General features: G+C 38.8%; 3 protein-coding genes across 4 annotated transcripts; all 3 read left to right on the forward strand.

Moving 5' to 3' along the window:
• The first annotated feature begins 6 nt into the window (after positions 1-6).
• LOC108899477 (ubiquilin-1) lies at positions 7-4,310 on the forward strand. Its single transcript, XM_018699933.2, has 7 exons — positions 7-196; positions 1,258-1,406; positions 1,486-1,616; positions 1,947-2,209; positions 2,342-2,457; positions 2,754-2,907; positions 2,987-4,310. Exons 1-7 carry the CDS (start codon positions 50-52, stop codon positions 3,125-3,127), a joined length of 1,101 nt encoding a protein of 366 aa, XP_018555449.1. The 5' UTR covers positions 7-49; the 3' UTR covers positions 3,128-4,310.
• A 659-nt stretch (positions 4,311-4,969) lies between these two features.
• Positions 4,970-8,537, forward strand: lamtor2 (late endosomal/lysosomal adaptor, MAPK and MTOR activator 2). Of its 2 annotated transcripts, none has more exons than XM_018699944.2 (4): positions 4,970-5,184; positions 6,198-6,360; positions 6,447-6,536; positions 7,943-8,537. In XM_018699944.2, exons 1-4 carry the CDS (start codon positions 5,117-5,119, stop codon positions 7,997-7,999), a joined length of 378 nt encoding a protein of 125 aa, XP_018555460.1. In that variant the 5' UTR covers positions 4,970-5,116; the 3' UTR covers positions 8,000-8,537. The 2 variants fall into 2 exon arrangements, with proteins under 2 accessions (XP_018555460.1, XP_018555459.1); XM_018699943.2 differs by lacking the exon at positions 7,943-8,537 and adding an exon at positions 6,654-7,049.
• A 1,421-nt stretch (positions 8,538-9,958) lies between these two features.
• On the forward strand, positions 9,959-19,554 carry rab25b (RAB25, member RAS oncogene family b). The gene is made up of 5 exons (XM_018699942.2): positions 9,959-10,281; positions 14,357-14,552; positions 16,457-16,650; positions 16,966-17,046; positions 17,381-19,554. The coding sequence occupies exons 1-5, from the start codon at positions 10,245-10,247 to the stop codon at positions 17,497-17,499; spliced, it is 627 nt and encodes a 208-aa protein (XP_018555458.1). The 5' UTR covers positions 9,959-10,244; the 3' UTR covers positions 17,500-19,554.
• The last annotated feature ends 96 nt before the right edge of the window (positions 19,555-19,650 follow it).

Below are 19,650 nucleotides of genomic sequence, written 5' to 3' on the forward strand. Positions count from 1 at the left end.
CAGCGTCAAGTCTGCCGGAAATAACAAAGAAGAAGAGGGAGCAGGAAACATGGCGGATAACAGCAATATCGAGCATACGGAAGAAGCGAACGTAAATAAAAATGCTGCTGCTGGAGGGTCCTCGATGGTGGTCACCATCAAAACCCCACAAGGAAAAGAGGAAATTGCGGTTTCCGAGGATTGTTCGGTCGCCGAGGTGCGTTCACTGACCTTTTTCAACATCTGGTAGCGGAAGTCATGCTACTATATGGCTAGTTTCACCAGAGTTATATCCTCAACAGTTTGTTTACAGTTCTAACTTAAAGTTATAAAGTTCCTATCGCGTTAAGTCGTATTTTCCTCGCATGTGTTTGTCATTTGTTAAGTTACTCTGATCTAATCTAGCCCCGTCTGTGGCTCCTCAGCCATCCGTACGTTACTCAGCAATTATTTCACACAGCGTGCCCCTGACAACAGTAGGGAAAAGGTCAAAATGTTAATGTATAATGTTAATGTCCACAAACTCCGCCCGGGGCGCAGTTTGTGGAAATACTGGTTTTAAACGTTTTCTTCGCACCGGTGAAACATTTTGTTGTTGCTGGCAGACCTGAGACGTATGTGAGATTTGCGGAAACCCATTTGACCAGCCAATAAAATATTAACTTTCACTTTGCCCCAATTTGTGCCTCCATGTACAGTATTTACATACATTCTGATCATAGAGGTAATCATCAGTTTCTCTAAAAGAATAACCCAGAAGGTCGCATCAGAGGTGTTTGCTCAAAAGCGAGATTGACTTATCATACGTTATCTGCTCACCAATCAGAATGACAGGTCGCCGATAGGTGAACATATCTCAGGTTGGGCGCTGTTGACCGACTTTACTAAGCAAATCTAAGTGCTGATAACGATCACCCACGCTTTGATTCTTATCTGTGAAACAATTAGCCGACCTCTTTACACTAATTGATGGCGTAACCTCTGTGACCAACCCCTCTTGTGCATGCATGGCCGGATTAACCTGTTTTGAGGCCAAGGAGCAAAATGTTTGTTGTCTGGCTTCAGCAAACACACATTTATGCAGGAATGAGCACCATACAGACACAGTATAAACTAAAATAATTACGATTGTACAATTAGATTTTGACACAGTACTCCCCCAAAACTGCAGCTAATAAAATCACCCGCTAACACATTGAGTCTCTTTTTGGAACATCTGGACAGCTGCCAACTTTCCTCTGTTGCTAATCTACCTTTGCTCTTTTTTCATTTTTGCAGTTTAGACAAGAGGTCTCCAAAAGATTTGAGGCCAAGCAGGAGCAGCTGGTGTTGATATATACTGGAAAGATCCTGAAGGACAGTGATACTTTAAAGCAGCATGGCATCAAGGATGGGCACACTGTTCATCTTGTTATCAAGGCCCAAAAGTAAGTGCCATTCATGATGTGTGTAGGGTAAGAGGTAAAGCCTAGTTAAAGTTTTATTAGATTTTTTTTTCTCTTTTAGATCAACAGGTGGGAGTACATCTCAGTCAAGTTCCAGCTCTGCACCAACTCAGCAAAACACCAGCGCCACTGTAACAGACAGCACAAGAGGTGGCACAAGTCAGGCGCCAACACAACCTGCTAATGCAATGAGTAAGAATGTATACATTTTTAAAATTACTTTGTTGGTTTTTGTTTTGGAGTGGGTTTCATTTTTGTGATTATTGTCACTCGATCAGGGAAGTCAGGTTTATAATTTATGTGATTGTGCATGTTCACTCCAATAAACCCAGACTTTCACTAACTCCATTTGAAAAGAATACATTACAAATGTAGAAATGTTTGAACAATGACAAATGTAAAATAGGAGGACCAATGCAAATAAATTCTGCAGCAAAATATCATTAAAAACACATCCCCATCCCCATCAACATACCCACACACCTGCCAGAACTAATCTCCAGCTGTATTCCTCCTCCTCAGGTGGACTCGGTGACCTGTCTGGCTTGTTAGGTCTTGGCATGGGTTCATCCAACCTCATGGAGTTGCAGCAGCAGGTGCAGAGACAGCTGATGTCCAACCCACAGATGCTATCGCAGATTATGGGGAACCCGCTAGTCCAGAACATGCTGTCCAACCCAGACCTGATGAGACAGATGTTCGCGGGAAATCCTCAGATGCAGCAGCTCATGGGACAAAACCCCGAGTTCTCCCGCTTGATCAATAACCCTGAGCTCATGAGACAGGTCAGAGCAGCGCTTTTATGTTAGGGTCCTGAAACATTAATATTGCCATGCAGAGAATGTATGCAGATATCCAAATTGTTATCTTGTCTGCAGGGTTTACAGGTGACTAATGTCATGTTTGTCATTGAGCAGATGCAGAATCCGGAAACACTTTCTATGCTGACCAACCCCAGAGCCATGCAAGCCCTCGTACAGATCCAGCAGGGCATCCAGACATTACAGAACGAAGTCCCGGGTTTCATGTCCAAGTACGAGCTACACCTCTGCTCTAAACTGAATACTTCAGTCCTGCACAATTATCTTAATCTGGCGCTCCTCTCGGAAATTAATCAGACTTCTTTCAGTCACTCAAATCATGTAAAGAAAACAAACCCTTTGGTAAACAGCAGCGAGTGAGTGCTCTGTTCAGTGAAATCCTGGTTGTTAAATACCAGCATGCTGTGATCAGTTTACTACTATCATTTTACATGTAGTTAAGACAAAGAGGGCTTACTCTCTACCGAATTGCCTTAACAGTTTATTTTTATATATTCTTCCCCTCTAGTTTGTCTTCACAAGGTCTCACAGTTCCTCCAACCACAGGGGGCAGTGTCCCCCCATTGAACCCTCTTGGTCCTGCTGCGGCATCGGGATCCAGTCCCTCACAGCAGCAGCTCATGCAGCAGATGTTACAGATGTTTGCCGGCGGGGGGCCATCGGTATGTTTCATTCATTTATTCATCTATCACTACTGTAGATAAGCGCATTCTACTTCATGCGTTGCTTCTTCCCTCACAGCTTCAAACCCCAGAGGTTCGTTTCCAGCACCAGCTTGACCAGCTCAACGCCATGGGCTTCATCAACCGCGAAGCAAACCTGCAGGCACTCATCGCCACAGGAGGGGACGTCAACGCAGCCATTGAGAGACTGCTGGCCTAACTCGCTCTGTTCACTTTGGGGTTGAGGGTGGATGATGTACAGTTGGGGGCTGGCATGAGAGATTTAAAAATAAGTAAATAAATAAATGAATACAGTCCTCCATTACATTTGAGTCTGACCTGACCCCCAGGTAGACTTAGGGATATTCCAGTAATTTATAATCTCTTCAGCTGAGCTGTAAATCATAATGATGAAAAGGAAGGTTGGGGAAGAGAGCTGCCAGTTTGAGTCTCAAACAATTACTGTTGCGCTAAATGCTGTGGCAGTACTGCTGCTGTGGAGTGATGCCATGGCTGTCAGTGCCACTGTGTTTGTCCTGCCAGCCAGAGATGATTTTTCTGGCATGACAAGTGCTCCTTCACTTGACTTCTGCATGAGGTTACCAAGCAATTAACTTTTAATACTTGTTTATACATTATTTAATTTTAACAGATTGTATTTAGACAGTTATATTAAGAGTTGTGAATCAGGGTGTTGTTACAGTAGGTTTGATGGTGTTCCATTTGTGTTTTCTGTCTGGACAAGCAGCTTGTTCTTAACGAGTTTTTATTTCCACCCATGAGCCTTAATCTTGCCTCGTTGACAGGTATTTATTAAGTTATCTCGTCACTTAAGTTTTTTTTTTTTTTAATCCTGAAGGGTTCTACACTCTACTGCATTTTCTTTTCCAAAAACTGCTCTAAGTACTTTTATTAAATTTGTAAAGGTGGTAACTGTTGCTTAAATGTTTTCTTGTGGATGAAGGTTTTCAGACTACAGGACCAAGACTATGATATGTATAGAAGAGGGTTGGCAGATATGACAATATAAACTTTAGAGGAGAAAGATTTTGCTATACCCAGGCACCTATACCTTTAATATCTCTGGTTATATTATGCCATTCCCGGGGGTGTTGCCAAATATTATTATTATATTACATATATAGGAATTTCTTGGACTTTCTCTGATTTGTCTGGTTTTCATCCACAGAATTAACCAGGACAGTAATTTCCATCTGATTATGATATTACTGCTTACAAATGAAACTTTATTTTACAGTAACATGGTTGTATATTAACATACAAGCAATGTAGTGCCTAAATATAACTGTTGGGTTCTGCAGTATATTACAAAAGTGTCAGTGAAATCTATTATTTTATGTGTACCTATGGACTTTTTTCAACCAAATAAATTATTTGCAATATTTCTTGCCTATTCTTAGTTCGTATGAATTGTTTACTGTAATAGTTGCTGGAATTTTCTTTTGTCTGTGCAGTGTGTTTTTTTTTTTTTTTTTCTTGTGGCTGATGACATTGTTTGCTGCTTCCATGATGTCTGAACAGATGTAACAGGTATATCTATGACCTCCTCTCAGAAATCATCATACATTGATATTAATATAACTTATAGTTGTTTGAAGAGATGGAGGAAGAAATGAATTTTAGTAGTAGCAGTAGTGCCACAGATGTTTCAGTAACTAAAAAAAATTCTTTAAAGTAAAATGACCTATTTGTTGCAATTACTCTTTTTCCAAATGTATTCCTTTAAATCTTACACAGTTTTGTATTCTTAAATTTATGCTATAAGTTTCGACATTAACCTTTAAAAATCTTAAAGCTAACCTGATAGCTAATAACGATAAATTCAGTGGTGTGCAAATAAAGTGTTTACACTTGGAATATAATTGGACGAAAAATGTCACAATTCCCACAGAAATGGAAATACTCAAGTGCCACTTGAAACTGTAGTACAGTACTTATCTCGAGTACTTATGCTTGGGACATGTAGCTAAATACATTAAATATGTCAATAAATCAAAGTTCAATGAGTTCAATGCCTACAATTCCCACAGTGCTTTGCGTAAGCATCCGGAAAGGGAAGAAAACATCACAGTCAGCTGACTTGGCTGTGTGTTGATGAGTAGTTTTGTGAGAGTTGTGTAGTCACTTTAGATATATTAAGTATTTTTTTTGTTATTTTGCATTATCGCACGTACGTAAGTAGGTAGCCATGTTACGACCGAAGGCGTTAACGCAGGTTCTCAGCCAAGCGAACACAAACGGAGTCCAAAGCACACTGTGAGTACGGTTAGCTAGCAGCATGCTAGCAAGATGCTACTTAAGATTATGAGTTAATCTGGGTTTTGACCATGAAACAGTTTGTTGTTCTAATAGTAACAGCACTGAGCTTTTTGATATATACGTGGGAATATAAAGAGACTGCAAAATTTCGACGAACCGACCATTATTCCTCTTCGATCCAATGGATATTTTACAGTGATAGCCATGAGCAATACGGCATTTTAGTTATAATTATGTAAAGATCACATGCTGTTTGCAAGAAGTAGTTATGTCTTAATTTGTCAGAATATTACTGTTCTAACTAACTTGCGACAGTTTATTTTTATTCTTGATTAGTCTGCCTGCCGGTCAGAAACAATTACACTTGTTTTGTAAATGAAACAGTGAATAATGCTCATTTTAAGGGCTTGTTATATCCGGAAAAAGTGCCCAAATTTTTAATACAATAGTTTTCAAAAAAAAAAAAGAAAGAAAGAAAAAAACATCACATTCTCAAATTTGAGAACCTGAAACAATTGATGATCAATAGTTACCAGTTAATTTTTTGATGATTGACTAATCGTTACAGCTCTACTGAAATTCCAATGTCTAAATTCACTAATGTTTCTGATGCTCCTGCTTTTCTACATACACTATTACAATTAATGTTCAAAATGTAAAGTCTCTAAAAGTCTTAAATTCAGTTTTCAGTAAACCTGCAAGTACAGCTTGACCACCACATGCAAATTTGCAACATAATTCATATTTATTTGCATGTTTTTTTTACATAGGTCAGACATTTTGACATCATTTTATATTCACTGTATACTTTGATTAAATTGGTAACCTCGTGTTCAGGTTGTCCACCACTCCACTCCATCTTTTATTCCAGCTGTAGATATTACCAGTAATAATGGGTAACTTGATAGAGATAGCCTGAGTAAGATTCATAGACTGTACCATCTGTGGTAACATCATGTCACATATTAATCTTCTGGATACTGAAACATCCAACTTAACATTTTCTCCAGCCTACTGAATAATGAAGGTTCACTGCTGGCCTACTCGGGATATGGGGACACTGACGCACGAGTGACAGCTGCTATTGCGAGCAACATCTGGGCAGCCTACGACAAGAACGGCCACCAAGCCTTCAACGAAGACAAACTCAAATTCATACTCATGGACTGTATGGTAAGAAGTGTGGCTCTTCTAAAACTAATGAAATTGTTCTTGAGTATATGATAAGTTCTTTGTCACTCTCTGTTGTCTTCTCTTAGGAGGGAAGAGTGGCCATTACTCGTGTAGCCAACCTACTACTGTGTATGTACGCCAAAGAGACGGTGGGCTTTGGGATGCTTAAAGCCAAGGTGAGAGTTTAAACAGTCAAACAGTCAATGCTGTTGTCCTGCGTGGCTTCTGTCATTGCTATCACTGATATGGTATTTATATAATATATATTCATTGTGGTCTTCTGTTCTCACCAGGCTCATTCAAATATTCTGGATTGTTGCACCTTTTCAGTTTTCAGCTCCCAGTTCATTCATTTCACATTTTGGGTTATGTAAATGCCAAAAGAAGATGCAACCTTTCACCACCAGAATGGTTTTTAATGTACTTTAATTAAGTCACCAAGGTTAGCAACGTAACTTTTTGTATGAAAACTGGCATTTGGACATTGTTTTAATGTCCAAGCAGTTCAGCTTGAAATATGACATGGGAGACATGGGGAAGAGGATGTACAAAGACATGCACATGACAGATGCTCAGTGCACTTCAGCGTCAGAATTCCAACATATGATTATTGTCTTTTCCCGTCATTTGATTCTGAAGCATGGTTAGTAGTTTCCTGTGTGGATTAATAAACTATCTATCTAATCTAATAGTTATTATTTTTTGATTTATCTTAATACACATGCTTACAGCTAGTGAGTTCACAAGTGAAAAATCAACCCCCCCCAGCATTCAGGCTTTTTTCCATCAGTACATTGCATCAGATAGTGCAGGTGGAATATTTCAGCCAAATTTTGAGTGATCAACTGAAAAAAACAGCATTAACACCTGCAGTTTCTTGATGTGGCAGAATTCTGTTAAGTTTTCAAAATGTGTGTAGTGGAGAACCTGACATTGTGGTAAACTGACTCAGTACCAAGGACTTCAGTGTTCTTTGAAAAACCCTTGAAGAAGACACAACTGCATTCAGCAGTATAACAAAAACATGTACCAGTTTACTTACTGGGGCTGCAACTAACAACCATTTTCATTATTGATTAATCTGACCGTTATTTTCATCATTGATCCACTGATTGTTGTTGAGCCCAAGATGATATGTTAAATGCAATTAGTTTTTGTCAGAAACAAACAGTCCAAAACTCAGAGATGTTCCATTTACTATGATGTAAGAAAAGGAAAAGCAGCACATATTTGCACACATTTGAGAAGCTGAAATGATCAAACATTTAGCATTTTCCCAGAAACCTTACTTAAACAGTAAATTGAAATCAAAATAGACCCTGATCGCTATTCTGTCAATCAACTATCGGTTAAATCAATTAATTGTTGTAGCTCTATACTGTACTATATGTTGTAGTGTTATGTCATGTCATACTGACTGCAGTATACCTGTGTTATATTCGATTCTCCTCAGAGATCAGTTTTGGACGAGGCCTCATAGTACAGCTTGTACTGTATGCTACAATGAGTCATAGTACAGAAGCATCACCCGTCACTTTGAATAGATCTTTTTTTAACATTGTGATGTACTTGTTGTTTATAGGCAGAAGCACTGGTGCAGTACTTGGAGGAACCATTAACCCAAGTGGCCGCATCATAGTGGAGATGTGTGTGTGTGTGTTGCTTCTGTCTGCCTGGAAAACAAAGCGTCGTATGATCCAGGTCATTCATGGACTACTGTAACATTCTGTTTGTTCACGAAGTGCATCATGCATATGTAACTATGAATGAGTGAGTGAGTGAATGTGTGTGTGTTTTGAGGGTGAGGGTGTGTATCAGTGTATTTATAATCATAGTATTGAAACTAACAACATGTATGGGTTTTTTCACTCTCTGCCCTTCACTTGTGAATCTGTTGATTTAATTATCTGCTGCAAAAGTCCACACAGTTTGTCAGCCGATTGTCTGCATGGACAACTGCTGAAATGATTCCATCATCAATGGTTGATTCACTCATTTACAGTTTTAGCTCAGACATTCTGATCATAGTTTTGCAGAACATTGAGCATTTGGAATCCTGTTAGTGGACGAAATGCATATAATGAGGTGTATGGAAAGCTTAATATAAATTTCTGCAGCAAAGATTATTTACTACTTTTAGTTTCAAAGCTATCAAATAAACAATTTTTGGATTAATACTCACGCAATCTTATTTTTCTGTTCATGCTGTGAACTGAGTGCTTGAGGTTGCATGAATGGCTTTAAAGATGGAGGTGATATAGATTAGTTCAGTGTCAAAATAGGAAGTCTACCAGGAATAGGTGTGAATGTTGCCATAGTGTCAGTATTTTCTAATGCAAATTAAATTTGATCAGTATTTTTACTGTCAAAGTAGAAACACTATCTAAAGGAGAGCTTGGAAGAATGTCTTTTGAAATAATATGAAGCAAATAAGATGTATTTTTAAATCAGTTACATCATTGCCTATTTCTGAAGCTTATTATGCGTGTGATGCTGTTAAAGTCATTTTTTAGCAGTATCATGCACTGATTGAGCATTGATTTCTCAATTTATTATATGTGCCAGCACAATGATTTCTTTTTTTGCATCATTTGCTGAGAGAGTGATACGTTTTCCTGTAGATAATCACAAGAGACACATCATATCAGATGTTTGACCCTCTCTTTGCTTGCTCACTTGAACCTGAAATAAATATGAGGAAAACCATTTCAATACAGTAATGTTTGAAAACGTAAAAAGACTCTTTGTGTATCTCAGTATTTAAAATTGACATAAGGTAAGAAAAAAGAGAGTTTTCTCCTTTGACATTGTAACTGTGTGATACTCTCAGCTGAGTTAACCATGATTAGGCAAAAAAAAAAATCAGAATATATTGCTATAGGGCATTTATTTATCATTACCATTTCAGCCCAGGATACAAAATCTAAGACTCTCTACAGTTACAGTGACCTTGACCTTTTCTGCAAAGAGGGAAGGGAGGAACAAGAGAGATATCTGATACAATGAGTCATGATACCAGGTTTCAAATTAACAGAAAAAAAAATCAAAATCACTGAAATTACACAGAGAAGATTAATGTACAGGGCTTAGTCTTTGTCACCACATTTTATTTTTAAAAACAAGAAGCCAGCCAACAAGAGGATCTAATGGGATCAACAGACCTGGATGTAAAAGCTGAATTTGGAAAACAGAGGTCGTCTTCATTGGCAGAGAGAGACAGAAATGGTAAAATAGTGTGCATGTGTGCACATTCCTTTGAATTCAGCAGGGATAGTTTTGTGGTGTCCAAGGTGCTGTTTTATTACTCTCTCTGCTGTTGAGCTGAAGAAGTAGAAATTCACAAATCAAATCTGGCCCGTTAAATGTTATAGAAATACCATGTGAACTCTATTTCAGGGTGGATTTTTCCTTCTGTGTGGTGAAGCAAGAGGACTTGCTTTTTGCTTCCTGCACGTAGTCAGAGGATTTGTCCACCAGGAGGCACCTGACAGTCCCTCTCAGCTATACCTGGTAGTTGCTCTACCTGTCCAACCTGCCGTGCACTGGCTCCATTATTAAGACACACCTCCATCACTGTGCCACCACTCCCTGAAACAAACCACGCCTGCTGCAGCAGAACAACCTGGATACGCTCCACATGTCCTGTTCAAACAAGCCAGCTTACTATTAACTCAGATAGGGAAGGGTAGTGAAGGGCAGAAAGCTGGTGACTGGCATTCATGTGTCAAATCATTTTCGCAGCCATTTTCTCTCCTGAAGCCTGAGGATCAGAGAGGCAGGTTGGTTTTGGTGTGAGTCAGTGTCACCTTACATCCTGTGATCAGCCTGTGAGTGCCGCAGATACAGCAGTAAACTGTGGGGCAGCAACGCTGAATGGACAAAACATGGGGTCAGATGAGGCCTACAACTTTGTCTTTAAGGGTGAGTACATGAGTCCTCCTGCTTATGTGGTTTGATTTCCAGGTGCATTGCTACAGGGATTCAAGTCTGTCATTCTATAATGTTGCTTTGTCCTTGAAACTACACTTCCTTGTTTATTATTAACGTGTTAATTTTTTGCAAACAGGAATGTGTGCTCCATCTCAAAAGAACGCAGAATAGATTATTAGTGATAAAAATAAGTATAACACACAGAACATAATGATACATAACATAGACAATTAGTAGCCTGAATTTAACTCTGGATATCAGTTAGCTGACAGCAAGATATAAAGTTGTTAAGGTCAGCTTTTGCTTCAGGTGAAAGAGTTGCTTTACTGCAAAGTTGAGTGATACTGCAATCACATTACCAGGTCAGCACTGTTGTCTCTGGGAAACCACATGCATAATACAGGTTATTGTTGAAACCAGGATGTGTACTTTAATACCTGTTTATCTGTAGCATCCCCTGCAGAACAATATTATAACATAGAGTGTCTGGTGTAAAGCAGTACGTCAGTACCAAAAGACAAAGTACATCAGTCATTATCTCCCAAATATAACACATACAGTCTGTAAAAAGTGGGCTTTAAAAATGCTTTGCTCCTTGAAAAGTATCACCTTGTGGTACTCACTCAATTAATCCTGCACTCAACATACAGTACATAGCATAGCAAGCAGTTCCTATATGCAGCTGCTTAAGGTACCAGATGGCTCTTAACAGATGTAAGAGAGAAATAAAAGTCATTCAGAAAGGTGGTTGGGTTCAGGTACAGTGATTTGACATTTTGGTAGAAAAATTCAATGTTGATAAAAGGCACTGGGTGGATGGAAGGTGGGTGGATGATGAGGTCAAAATAACTGTGTTCAAAACATCAAATGGCATCTTTTACTTTATTATGGAGTTTCACTGCAAGATAAAATGCACAAATGGTCAAGTCAATTGTATTCATAGTGGTACCCTAATGGGTAAAGGCACATATGACATACTGATAATACCCCTGATTCAGTTCCAGCTGGGGGCCTTTGTTGCATGTCACACGCCTCTCTCTCCTTCTCTCTCCCCACATTTCCTGTCTATCTCTGCACTGTCAAACCATCATATAAAGACAGACATGCCAAAAATAATCTTTGAAAAAAGGAGGGTAATTTTACCATCTATCATCTATTTGGATAAGAAATTGCTCCCCAAAGTTAGAGCTAGATGAGAAGATCAATCTGTCTGTTACATATGAGGTCAGAGTACAAAATGACTTTCTTTCTGCAGTATGCCTGTGTTGGATGTGCAAGTTAAGAAAAAAAGACCCTAGCAGGAAAGAATTACAATATATTAAGTAATTAAAATGTATTTGCTTTCCTGCTGAGAGTTAGATAAAAAGATTGAGACCATTGTCATGTCTGTACAGTAACTTTAAAGCCACATCCAGCAGCTGGTAGCTTAGCATAAAGACTGGTGGCAGGGGGACTGTCCACCTCTCTGGCTCACTAATTAACACATTATATTTTGTTTGTTTGATCCATACAAGAACTGAACTGTAGAAGCAACAAGTTTGGGTTTTACAAAGAGTAATGTGTGGGCGAAACCTCAGAGGGAGCAACAGAGGAAGGACCTTCCTCCAGTCCAGCCTGTGAATTCTGAATACCTAATATGCTATCGTTGAATAAACTCACTTGCTAATGCAGTGCTCCTTGCAGTGTGTGTTATAGTATCTTACAAGTATGTGCAGGATTTCATTCCACCCAGTGATTCACTGATAATACAGAGAAACTAATCAGTAAAATCAGATTAAATAATGTTTGCCTGGAATGTAACCCTGCATACTCTGGTCCCTCTATATACTCGACATGTACACATTAACTATTTCTGTTGAATTTCTCATTGAATATACATATGCCCTTGCAAAATGAATGAATGTAGCTTGAGTTAAACCTTGGTCAGTTGAAGCTAATTCAAGTTTCCACCGGGATTTCCAGGGCTGTATTCTGTGCACAGTACAGCACTTACATTTCTAGTCCTGAAGGTCAGGAAAACAAACAAAAGGAAAATTTAATCCTCACTGCAATGCATCAAGTTCATCCAAGCTTCCTCAAAATCGACAAACCAGGTGGCCGGAGAGCCTCTTGTCCTGTATCGCCATAGAAACCAGGGGTATTGTTTGCATAAGAAGTTACTCAGTAGTAGAAGAGAAGAGCAGGAAAATAGACAGTCCCATCTGACCCACCTGAAAAGAAAAAAAAAATGGCAGCACTGTGATGTGACTTCAGAGTGAACAATTACCTAAAACACACCAAAGTAGATCAGCTTGTAACACATTCTTTGCTGTGATCTCAGACATCAGGTTAAACATACTGTAAGTCAAAGCCTGGGGGCAAGTTATTTGAGACATTGAAACTTCCATCTCCATCTGCTGAAGGGGATCATTTGATTTGGTTTAAAGAGCCAGAGCAGCAACTAAAAAAACACTTTGGTGAGACTGTTGCATCAACAATTAGCAGTTTGGACAAGCTATGAATTTTTGTCTTTTGTTATTTGATTGTAATTGTGATTAAATTCAAGGTATTCGTCTTTAAATAAAGTGCCCAAGTTATAGCTCGTTATAAGGGGAAATGGGGCAATTCGCTTTCTTGCTGAGTGTTGAATGAGAAGATTAATACCATTCTCATAACTGGACCATGAATGTCACGTTAGAGTTAGTATGTGATTAGCTTAGCTTAGCATACAGACTGGAAGCAGAGGGAAAAACACAATAAACACAATATGCCCGTCAACATCTCTAAAGCTCACTAGTTAAGACTTAATATCTTGTTTGTTTCATACCATGAATTTCCATGAATTTGCGGTTTTAGTGTAGCATAAAGACGGCATTAGAGACAGGCTAGCTTTCAGTCTCTATCTAAGCTAACCTACCAACCTGCCTACCAACTGTAACCTCATATTAGTCTCAGCAAGGGAAATAATACACCCACATCCCAAAATGTCTAACTATTCTTTTAATTCCCATCACACCCTAAATCCATATTTAATGGCTGTTGAGATGTCATCAGAGCTTGGATTATTATCTCAGTGAACACTGAGCTCACACGCCTCAGCAGTAAGCTGTGGCGGTGTCTTAACCAAATGTGCAGAGATCCCATTGCTACTGTTTTCACAGTGTGGTCATACTTTCCTATCTGTGCCAATTAAGCCCATCCTTTTTTTTCTCTCTGAGTCAGCGACTAACAACTGAAACCCAAACATTAGTCACTGAAATGCACACAGGGGGCGTCTGTGCTATTTCTTCTCTTATTTACCGAGTAGGTCAGTTTCTCTGAAAAGATGTAAGGAAGTAGCTGCTTAACTTGTTCCACCTGCCGCTCTTTGAGGCTGTTCTTGTTTTCCAAAACAAAGGTTCACTTGTGAGAGGTTTTTATCTTAAAGGTTTTCATTTTTCAGAGTGTGTCTTATTTGTAGAGGTGACACATATGGAAGAAAATACAAAATACAGTATGTTTGTCCCTCCATCTTGTAAAATATATTTAGATTTAAGATTGCTGTCTCTGCCCCAAGCAGTGAATTTAACAACTTCAGTGTATGCTGCAATAGATTACAGCCTAACAAGATCCTCAGTAGGATAAATAGGTCACATGTGTGAGTGAATGTCATATTATCTCTCTACTAATCAATAGTCTGGCATTTTCTGTTACAGGCCAGTATCCCACATTATTCTCCAGTATTTTACTTAACATGTCCTCTCTGCATGCCCGAGTTAAAATAATTAACTCATTTACCATGTGGGTGTGGTGCTGTTTTTAAAATAGGACACTATATCCCTAATGGTGTAATTAGCCCCAGTCTCAGACAGCTCCAACTGTGGATTTATGGGGCAACCAAAAAAGACACACCTAGACTAAAAGCTTCAGTTAAGACTGGCTGTAAAGGATGAAGTGGACATTATTGGCTCATATTAGGCTCAAGGAAAATTTGTTTTGTCTCTATTGTCTCAGACATACTGGGTTTAGTTTTGCAACAACTGACCCCAAACCCAAAACATTCTCATAGCTCTGATTAAAATGCCTCTGTGGTTTGTGTCCTCTCCAGTGGTTCTGATAGGTGAATCTGGTGTAGGAAAGAGCAACCTGTTGTCCCGCTTCACCAAAAACGAGTTCAACCATGACACTCGCACAACCATTGGGGTGGAGTTCAGCACACGGACAGTGCAACTCAGCGGCTTCACCATTAAGGCCCAGATCTGGGACACAGCTGGACTAGAGCGTTACCGGGCCATCACTTCTGCGTGAGTGCTAAGACCCATCTTTGATGGATATATTAATATATACATGTGCACTCTTTCTCACATACACACAAGCAGTATAGAATGATTTTTTTTTATATCTAAACCATGTGTATATGTCTGGGTTATGTGTCCTTAATCTGCATTGCACTGATTTACAAGCAATTCTTTAAGATTGGGATGTCCCTTCTCTGTGCACTCACCTCCATGTTGCACAAAGAATGAAAAAAAGAAGAACTGTACTGTGAAACCAAAACATTTCAGCTTGAAGACACAATTAGGCCTGAAGCCAGCAGCCAGTTAGCTTAGCTTGTCATAAAGGCTGGAAACCGAGGGAAATAGCCACAATATCCAGCTACCAGCACCTCTTAAATCTGTTAATTAACGCAGTACTCCTCGTTTGATTAATTCATACAAAAACAACAAGTTACTATTTTACAGGAAGTTATGTGCCAGGTTAGTATATAACTTCCAGTTTCCAGTCTTTATGTTAAGCTCACTGACTGCTGGCTGTATTTCCCCCCAAACAACTGTTTAGGTAGCAAGTAGAAGCTGAGTCACTCATGTATTCCCAGGGACCAGAATTATATGGCCCTTGATGGGAACATGACAAAAGGATCCTATGTTCCCATGGTCCTATGTTACCAGGGTATGAATTGCAAACATTAGGCACAGCCAGTCTCTGTATGTAGTAACTAATTTGACTAACTCACATTGCAACATTCCTTTGTCATTTATAAGGGTTAATTATTTGTTCATAAAGAATCATTAACTTTCAGTAAGTTGTATATTTTGCTTGTGTGTTATCAACTAGTACTGAAGAGAAATAAGTATATACTGTGCTAGGAAATGCACTGTTTTTAAAACATCATTTCCTTTTAGACATGCAAATGTTTTAAGCAGACACACACAAAAAGTCATGACAGTTTTTTGAATCAACATTTCATGCTCCATAGTTAGTTGAGCAACCTGTATGTCTGCATCTTAAGGTGGTGCATTTATCAGCCAAAACACATGCAGGGACAGGCACTGATCCTCCTACAGTACCTGAAAAACAACCAGTACATTCTCCTCTCCTGTCAGTTTCAAACTGCCACACTTGGGTACCAAAATCCAATTGGTTAGAGCAGAGACATTTATTTGAACACTCAGCGGGTCTCTGTTCTATCTGAGGGTGCCCCGATTCATTCTTTTTTAAATTAAACTAGGAGGATTAACAGTGTGGAAACTGGTTTTAAAACAATAGAGCCATGTCAGTTTTATTTTTAAGACATGAAAAAAAAAAAAAATCAGAGGATATTCTACACCGCTGGATTAGCTCTTTTCTGACTGCTTGCCTTTTTGAGTAATTACTTACCGACTTATTCCAGTATGCAAATTCCCACTCCCATGGAATTTCCCATTTGTGCTGTAACAAGCAGCTAAAACCTATTAAAGTGGAATTAATTATGCTGCTGGAAGAGTGGGGCAGAAATGTAATTGTGAGGCATGTATTGATTGGTTCATGACTTCAGAGCCATCGTCAGTCATTAAAGTTTTTTGTCAATTGACAGCAGGAGAAACTGCTTATTCTCAGTGATGATAAGACTGCTATAATCAGTTTTTTTTTTTTTTTAATTTTATTTAATAATAGCATTGAATCAAATGCCTCAGGATCACTATTACTGATGAACCTACAGAGAATTATCTCCGGACTATAGCTCTTTTCATCTCCGCAGAGCTGTTTGTATGAGATCTTTCAGCACATTGTTTTAGCCCACAACTTTGCTGCTTTGGGTCACTGACTCTGCTCACATTGTGTTGTTTTTGGCAACGGCAGCTAAGAGCCAACTTTAGGCCACCTGTCCTGCACCAAATTGCAGACATACAAACTCCAGTTTACTGTAAAGTCAATCTTCTCTATGCAGTTATTACAGAGGTGCTGTTGGAGCCCTCCTGGTCTATGACATCACCAAACACCTCACCTATGAGAGCGTGGAGCGCTGGCTGAAGGAGCTGTATGAGCACGCAGATCCCCACATCGTGGTCATGCTGGTAGGCAACAAAATCGACCTGGAGTCAGAGAGATCTGTGCCCACTGAGGAGGCCAAAGACTTTGCAGGTACAAACACTTGTTTCATAATAGAGAATTTATGATTGTTGAGAGTGGAAATTTGTCTGCTCACAAAACTGTATTCATAGATTCTTCATGGTGACAAAAGTAACTATGAGGTCTTACCTGTCGATTAAAAATATATAACGTGATGTTGTTATAGGGTTAGGATGCTATATCATAAGATCAACAGTGAAATTTTGCAATTTAGGGCAGTGTGACAAAATCAGGGAATGCAGCTTTAAAGTCACACTATAGCATGAAAATGACTACAAAGGTGAATTAAACAATAATAAAGTAATTAACTTTTTTTTTATTATCCAGAAAAGAAAGGTCTTTTGTTTCTGGAGACCTCAGCCTTGGAGTCAACTAATGTGGAAGCAGCTTTCAACAATGTCCTAGCAGGTAATTCATTTTGATGTATTTAACTTTTTTCTACTTTGTTAATAGCCTTTACTCAAATATGGGTTCCCATAAAGTTGCCATCTTGAATGTCTTTACCTTCCTGACTCTCCTCCCCAAAAACGTATTAATGATATTAACAGTATACCCATATTTTCCTTATTAACATGCTGGGATAAGGCTCCACCCTGTGACCCCTCACGGCGGATGTCTGAAACGGGTGGCATATACTTTGTTTTCTTCTACTTTTTCCTGTCAAAGCCTTGGCACACTGTAGTTTCTTTCTATGCTAATGTAATGGAAGTGAATAGTAATATATGCCCATTTCTTGCAACAGAGATTCACAAGAAGGTGAGCAGTAAGCAAGTAGTTCGAGGCTCCATCAACGCAGTGTCCCTGAACACCTCCAGAGCAGAAAACACAGAGGAGAATAAGCCCTGCTGCAGAAACATCTGATCATACCATCACTCAGGGGCCCAGGGGCCTTAGGGTGGGTGACAGGTGAACCCCTCCTTCACCTACAACCCTGTGCTAGAGCTTGACAAGAGGCATGCAATGTGGCAACCATGGGTGCCAAAATTAACGGTCCTGTCTTAAGAGATGCCACTTTGAAATGACTCATACATACAAGACGCATGGTGGCATGATGTTTTCAAAAGATGATCGATAAATGTGAATGAATGTAGCTGGAAACCAGCATCAGTCTTACAAGAGTCCTTGCTGACCACTGAACATAGGTCATAGGTAAAACACTGAACTGTGTTACCCTTAAGATAATATATTTATAATCCATGCAGAAATTTGGAAAAATTAGGGCATGTGGAATGTTTTAAAAGTAAAAGAAGCAACTGTTTTATGTTTTCTTCAAACAGCTTGGTGGCAAATATTTTATGTACTGGCTGTGAGTCTTGCTGTCACTGCTGTGCCTGTGCTCCAGCTCATGATCTATGATGAGAATTGAGTGCTTTTTTGTTGAGACATAAATGATTTATGGAGAAAGCCTGATGTGTGTTATTTATGTCTTGCAACAATGCAATCGTCAAGTCATTAGAAATAACAGGTTAGAAAAGTTTACCACCTCAGAACTTCCTCAATTTTAAACAAAATGCTAGTTGTCAATCAGAATACCACACAAAACAAAACTGAAACATAATCTCCTGTGGTCAGCTCAAATCTCTGGGAAACTCTCTGCTGTTTTATGAGTAGAAGTATTAAAACATATTTGGTCACGGTCTGTTTCCGATCCAGGCCTCTCTCAAACTGTTCCATGTCAAAAGCTTGGCTGCCTCGGGGGTCATATCCTTACAGGAACTCCATAATGAGGACTGAAAATTCTGGAGACCTCAACATTAATATATATGAAGGCTCAAAGATGTAGAAAATGTTCTGATATTAAAAAAAAAACAAAACAGAAATTAACTTTAGACACACAGTAGCAACTCTGTCTGAAAGAATAAGTCAGAGGTGGGCAACCTTTTTAAGCACAATATGTTCTTTTTCCTCTGCATGGGCTGAGATAATTGACTAGCCCAATTAATGTTGCCTAACCCTGCCAGAGTGATGCATACAGTGAATGAGTGCACAGGCCTTTTGAAGGAGCTGGGGTAATATGGTGGGGGAAAAAGTTTCCTTCCAGTATCAGATTTAATAACACCACAACCAAACCAGCTGTCACTTTTTTATGTGATGTCAGTGGATTACCTGATAAAGACATAGCAAACATGAGTTACACCAGTAATGGCCTTTAATCAAACACTGAATATCAGCTGGTCCATGTTGTCCATGTGTGACATTAGGAAAGTTTCTGCCTGACCACAAAAACATGGAAACAGTGCATAATAGTGACCATTGTTCCATGACCATATTGGTTGCTTCCTACCCTCAGATACAACCCATAGCAGCAGGTATACTGTACTTTTGTTGCCTCTGGACTTTTTTTTTTTTTTTTTTTTTTTTTTTTTTTTTTACAGGACAGTATTGTAAAAACAGTGAAACTGAATCTTTAAATGCTGAGAGTTGTTTCAGGGGCTTTCCAACTCTGCCATGTGTTTCATTATGGGAAATACCAACTACTGCTACATATCATGTATAATCATTACTGTTTAGACTATGTATTATTATCTTGTTTTCATTCTATAATCTATTTTTAATGCATAGAATGGTTTAGTTAAATAATAAATAATATGGTACATTTGTTCATATCTCATGCATGTACATACCGCAGTTCAAGATCTTATAGTGTCTTTGTAAGTAATTTAAGTATAAACTGAACTTTGTGGGATACTGTGCTATAATCCCTGACATTAAAGATTTCTGCTAAAATATAATGTAGTGGAGAAGAAGTATCAAGTAGCATAAAATGGAAATACTAAAGTAAGTATAAGTACTTCAAAATTGTTCTTACAGTAGTGTATGTGAGTAAATGTACGTAGTTACTTTCAACCACTGTCTACATGATTTATTTGTTGGATTCATTTATGGATTCATAAAATTATACTGTATTTAATCATATTTTACAGCTGGAGTCTCTCAGACCCCCTCACATGATTAATACGTAGGCTAATTTTAGCTTATAAGCAAACTGTGCCCAGGGTCTCCATGAACCCC

The sequence above is a fragment of the Lates calcarifer genome, linkage group LG15 (assembly GCF_001640805.2).
Source record: "Lates calcarifer isolate ASB-BC8 linkage group LG15, TLL_Latcal_v3, whole genome shotgun sequence".
Lineage (NCBI taxonomy): Eukaryota > Metazoa > Chordata > Actinopteri > Centropomidae > Lates > Lates calcarifer.

Excerpts from the sequence above, each read along its gene's own strand:
- LOC108899477 (XM_018699933.2), top strand. The coding sequence starts at position 50 with ATGGCGGATAACAGCAATATCGAGCATACGGAAGAAGCGAACGTAAAT. Across the intron at positions 1,617-1,946 it reads ACAACCTGCTAATGCAATGA|GTGGACTCGGTGACCTGTCT; the intron begins GTAAGAATGTAT and ends CCTCCTCCTCAG. Across the intron at positions 2,210-2,341 it reads ACCCTGAGCTCATGAGACAG|ATGCAGAATCCGGAAACACT; the intron begins GTCAGAGCAGCG and ends GTCATTGAGCAG.
- lamtor2 (XM_018699943.2), top strand. The coding sequence starts at position 5,117 with ATGTTACGACCGAAGGCGTTAACGCAGGTTCTCAGCCAAGCGAACACA. Across the intron at positions 6,361-6,446 it reads TCATACTCATGGACTGTATG|GAGGGAAGAGTGGCCATTAC; the intron begins GTAAGAAGTGTG and ends GTCTTCTCTTAG. Across the intron at positions 6,537-6,653 it reads TTGGGATGCTTAAAGCCAAG|GCTCATTCAAATATTCTGGA; the intron begins GTGAGAGTTTAA and ends TGTTCTCACCAG.
- rab25b (XM_018699942.2), top strand. The coding sequence starts at position 10,245 with ATGGGGTCAGATGAGGCCTACAACTTTGTCTTTAAGG. Across the intron at positions 14,553-16,456 it reads TACCGGGCCATCACTTCTGC|TTATTACAGAGGTGCTGTTG; the intron begins GTGAGTGCTAAG and ends TTCTCTATGCAG. Across the intron at positions 17,047-17,380 it reads TTTCAACAATGTCCTAGCAG|AGATTCACAAGAAGGTGAGC; the intron begins GTAATTCATTTT and ends TTCTTGCAACAG.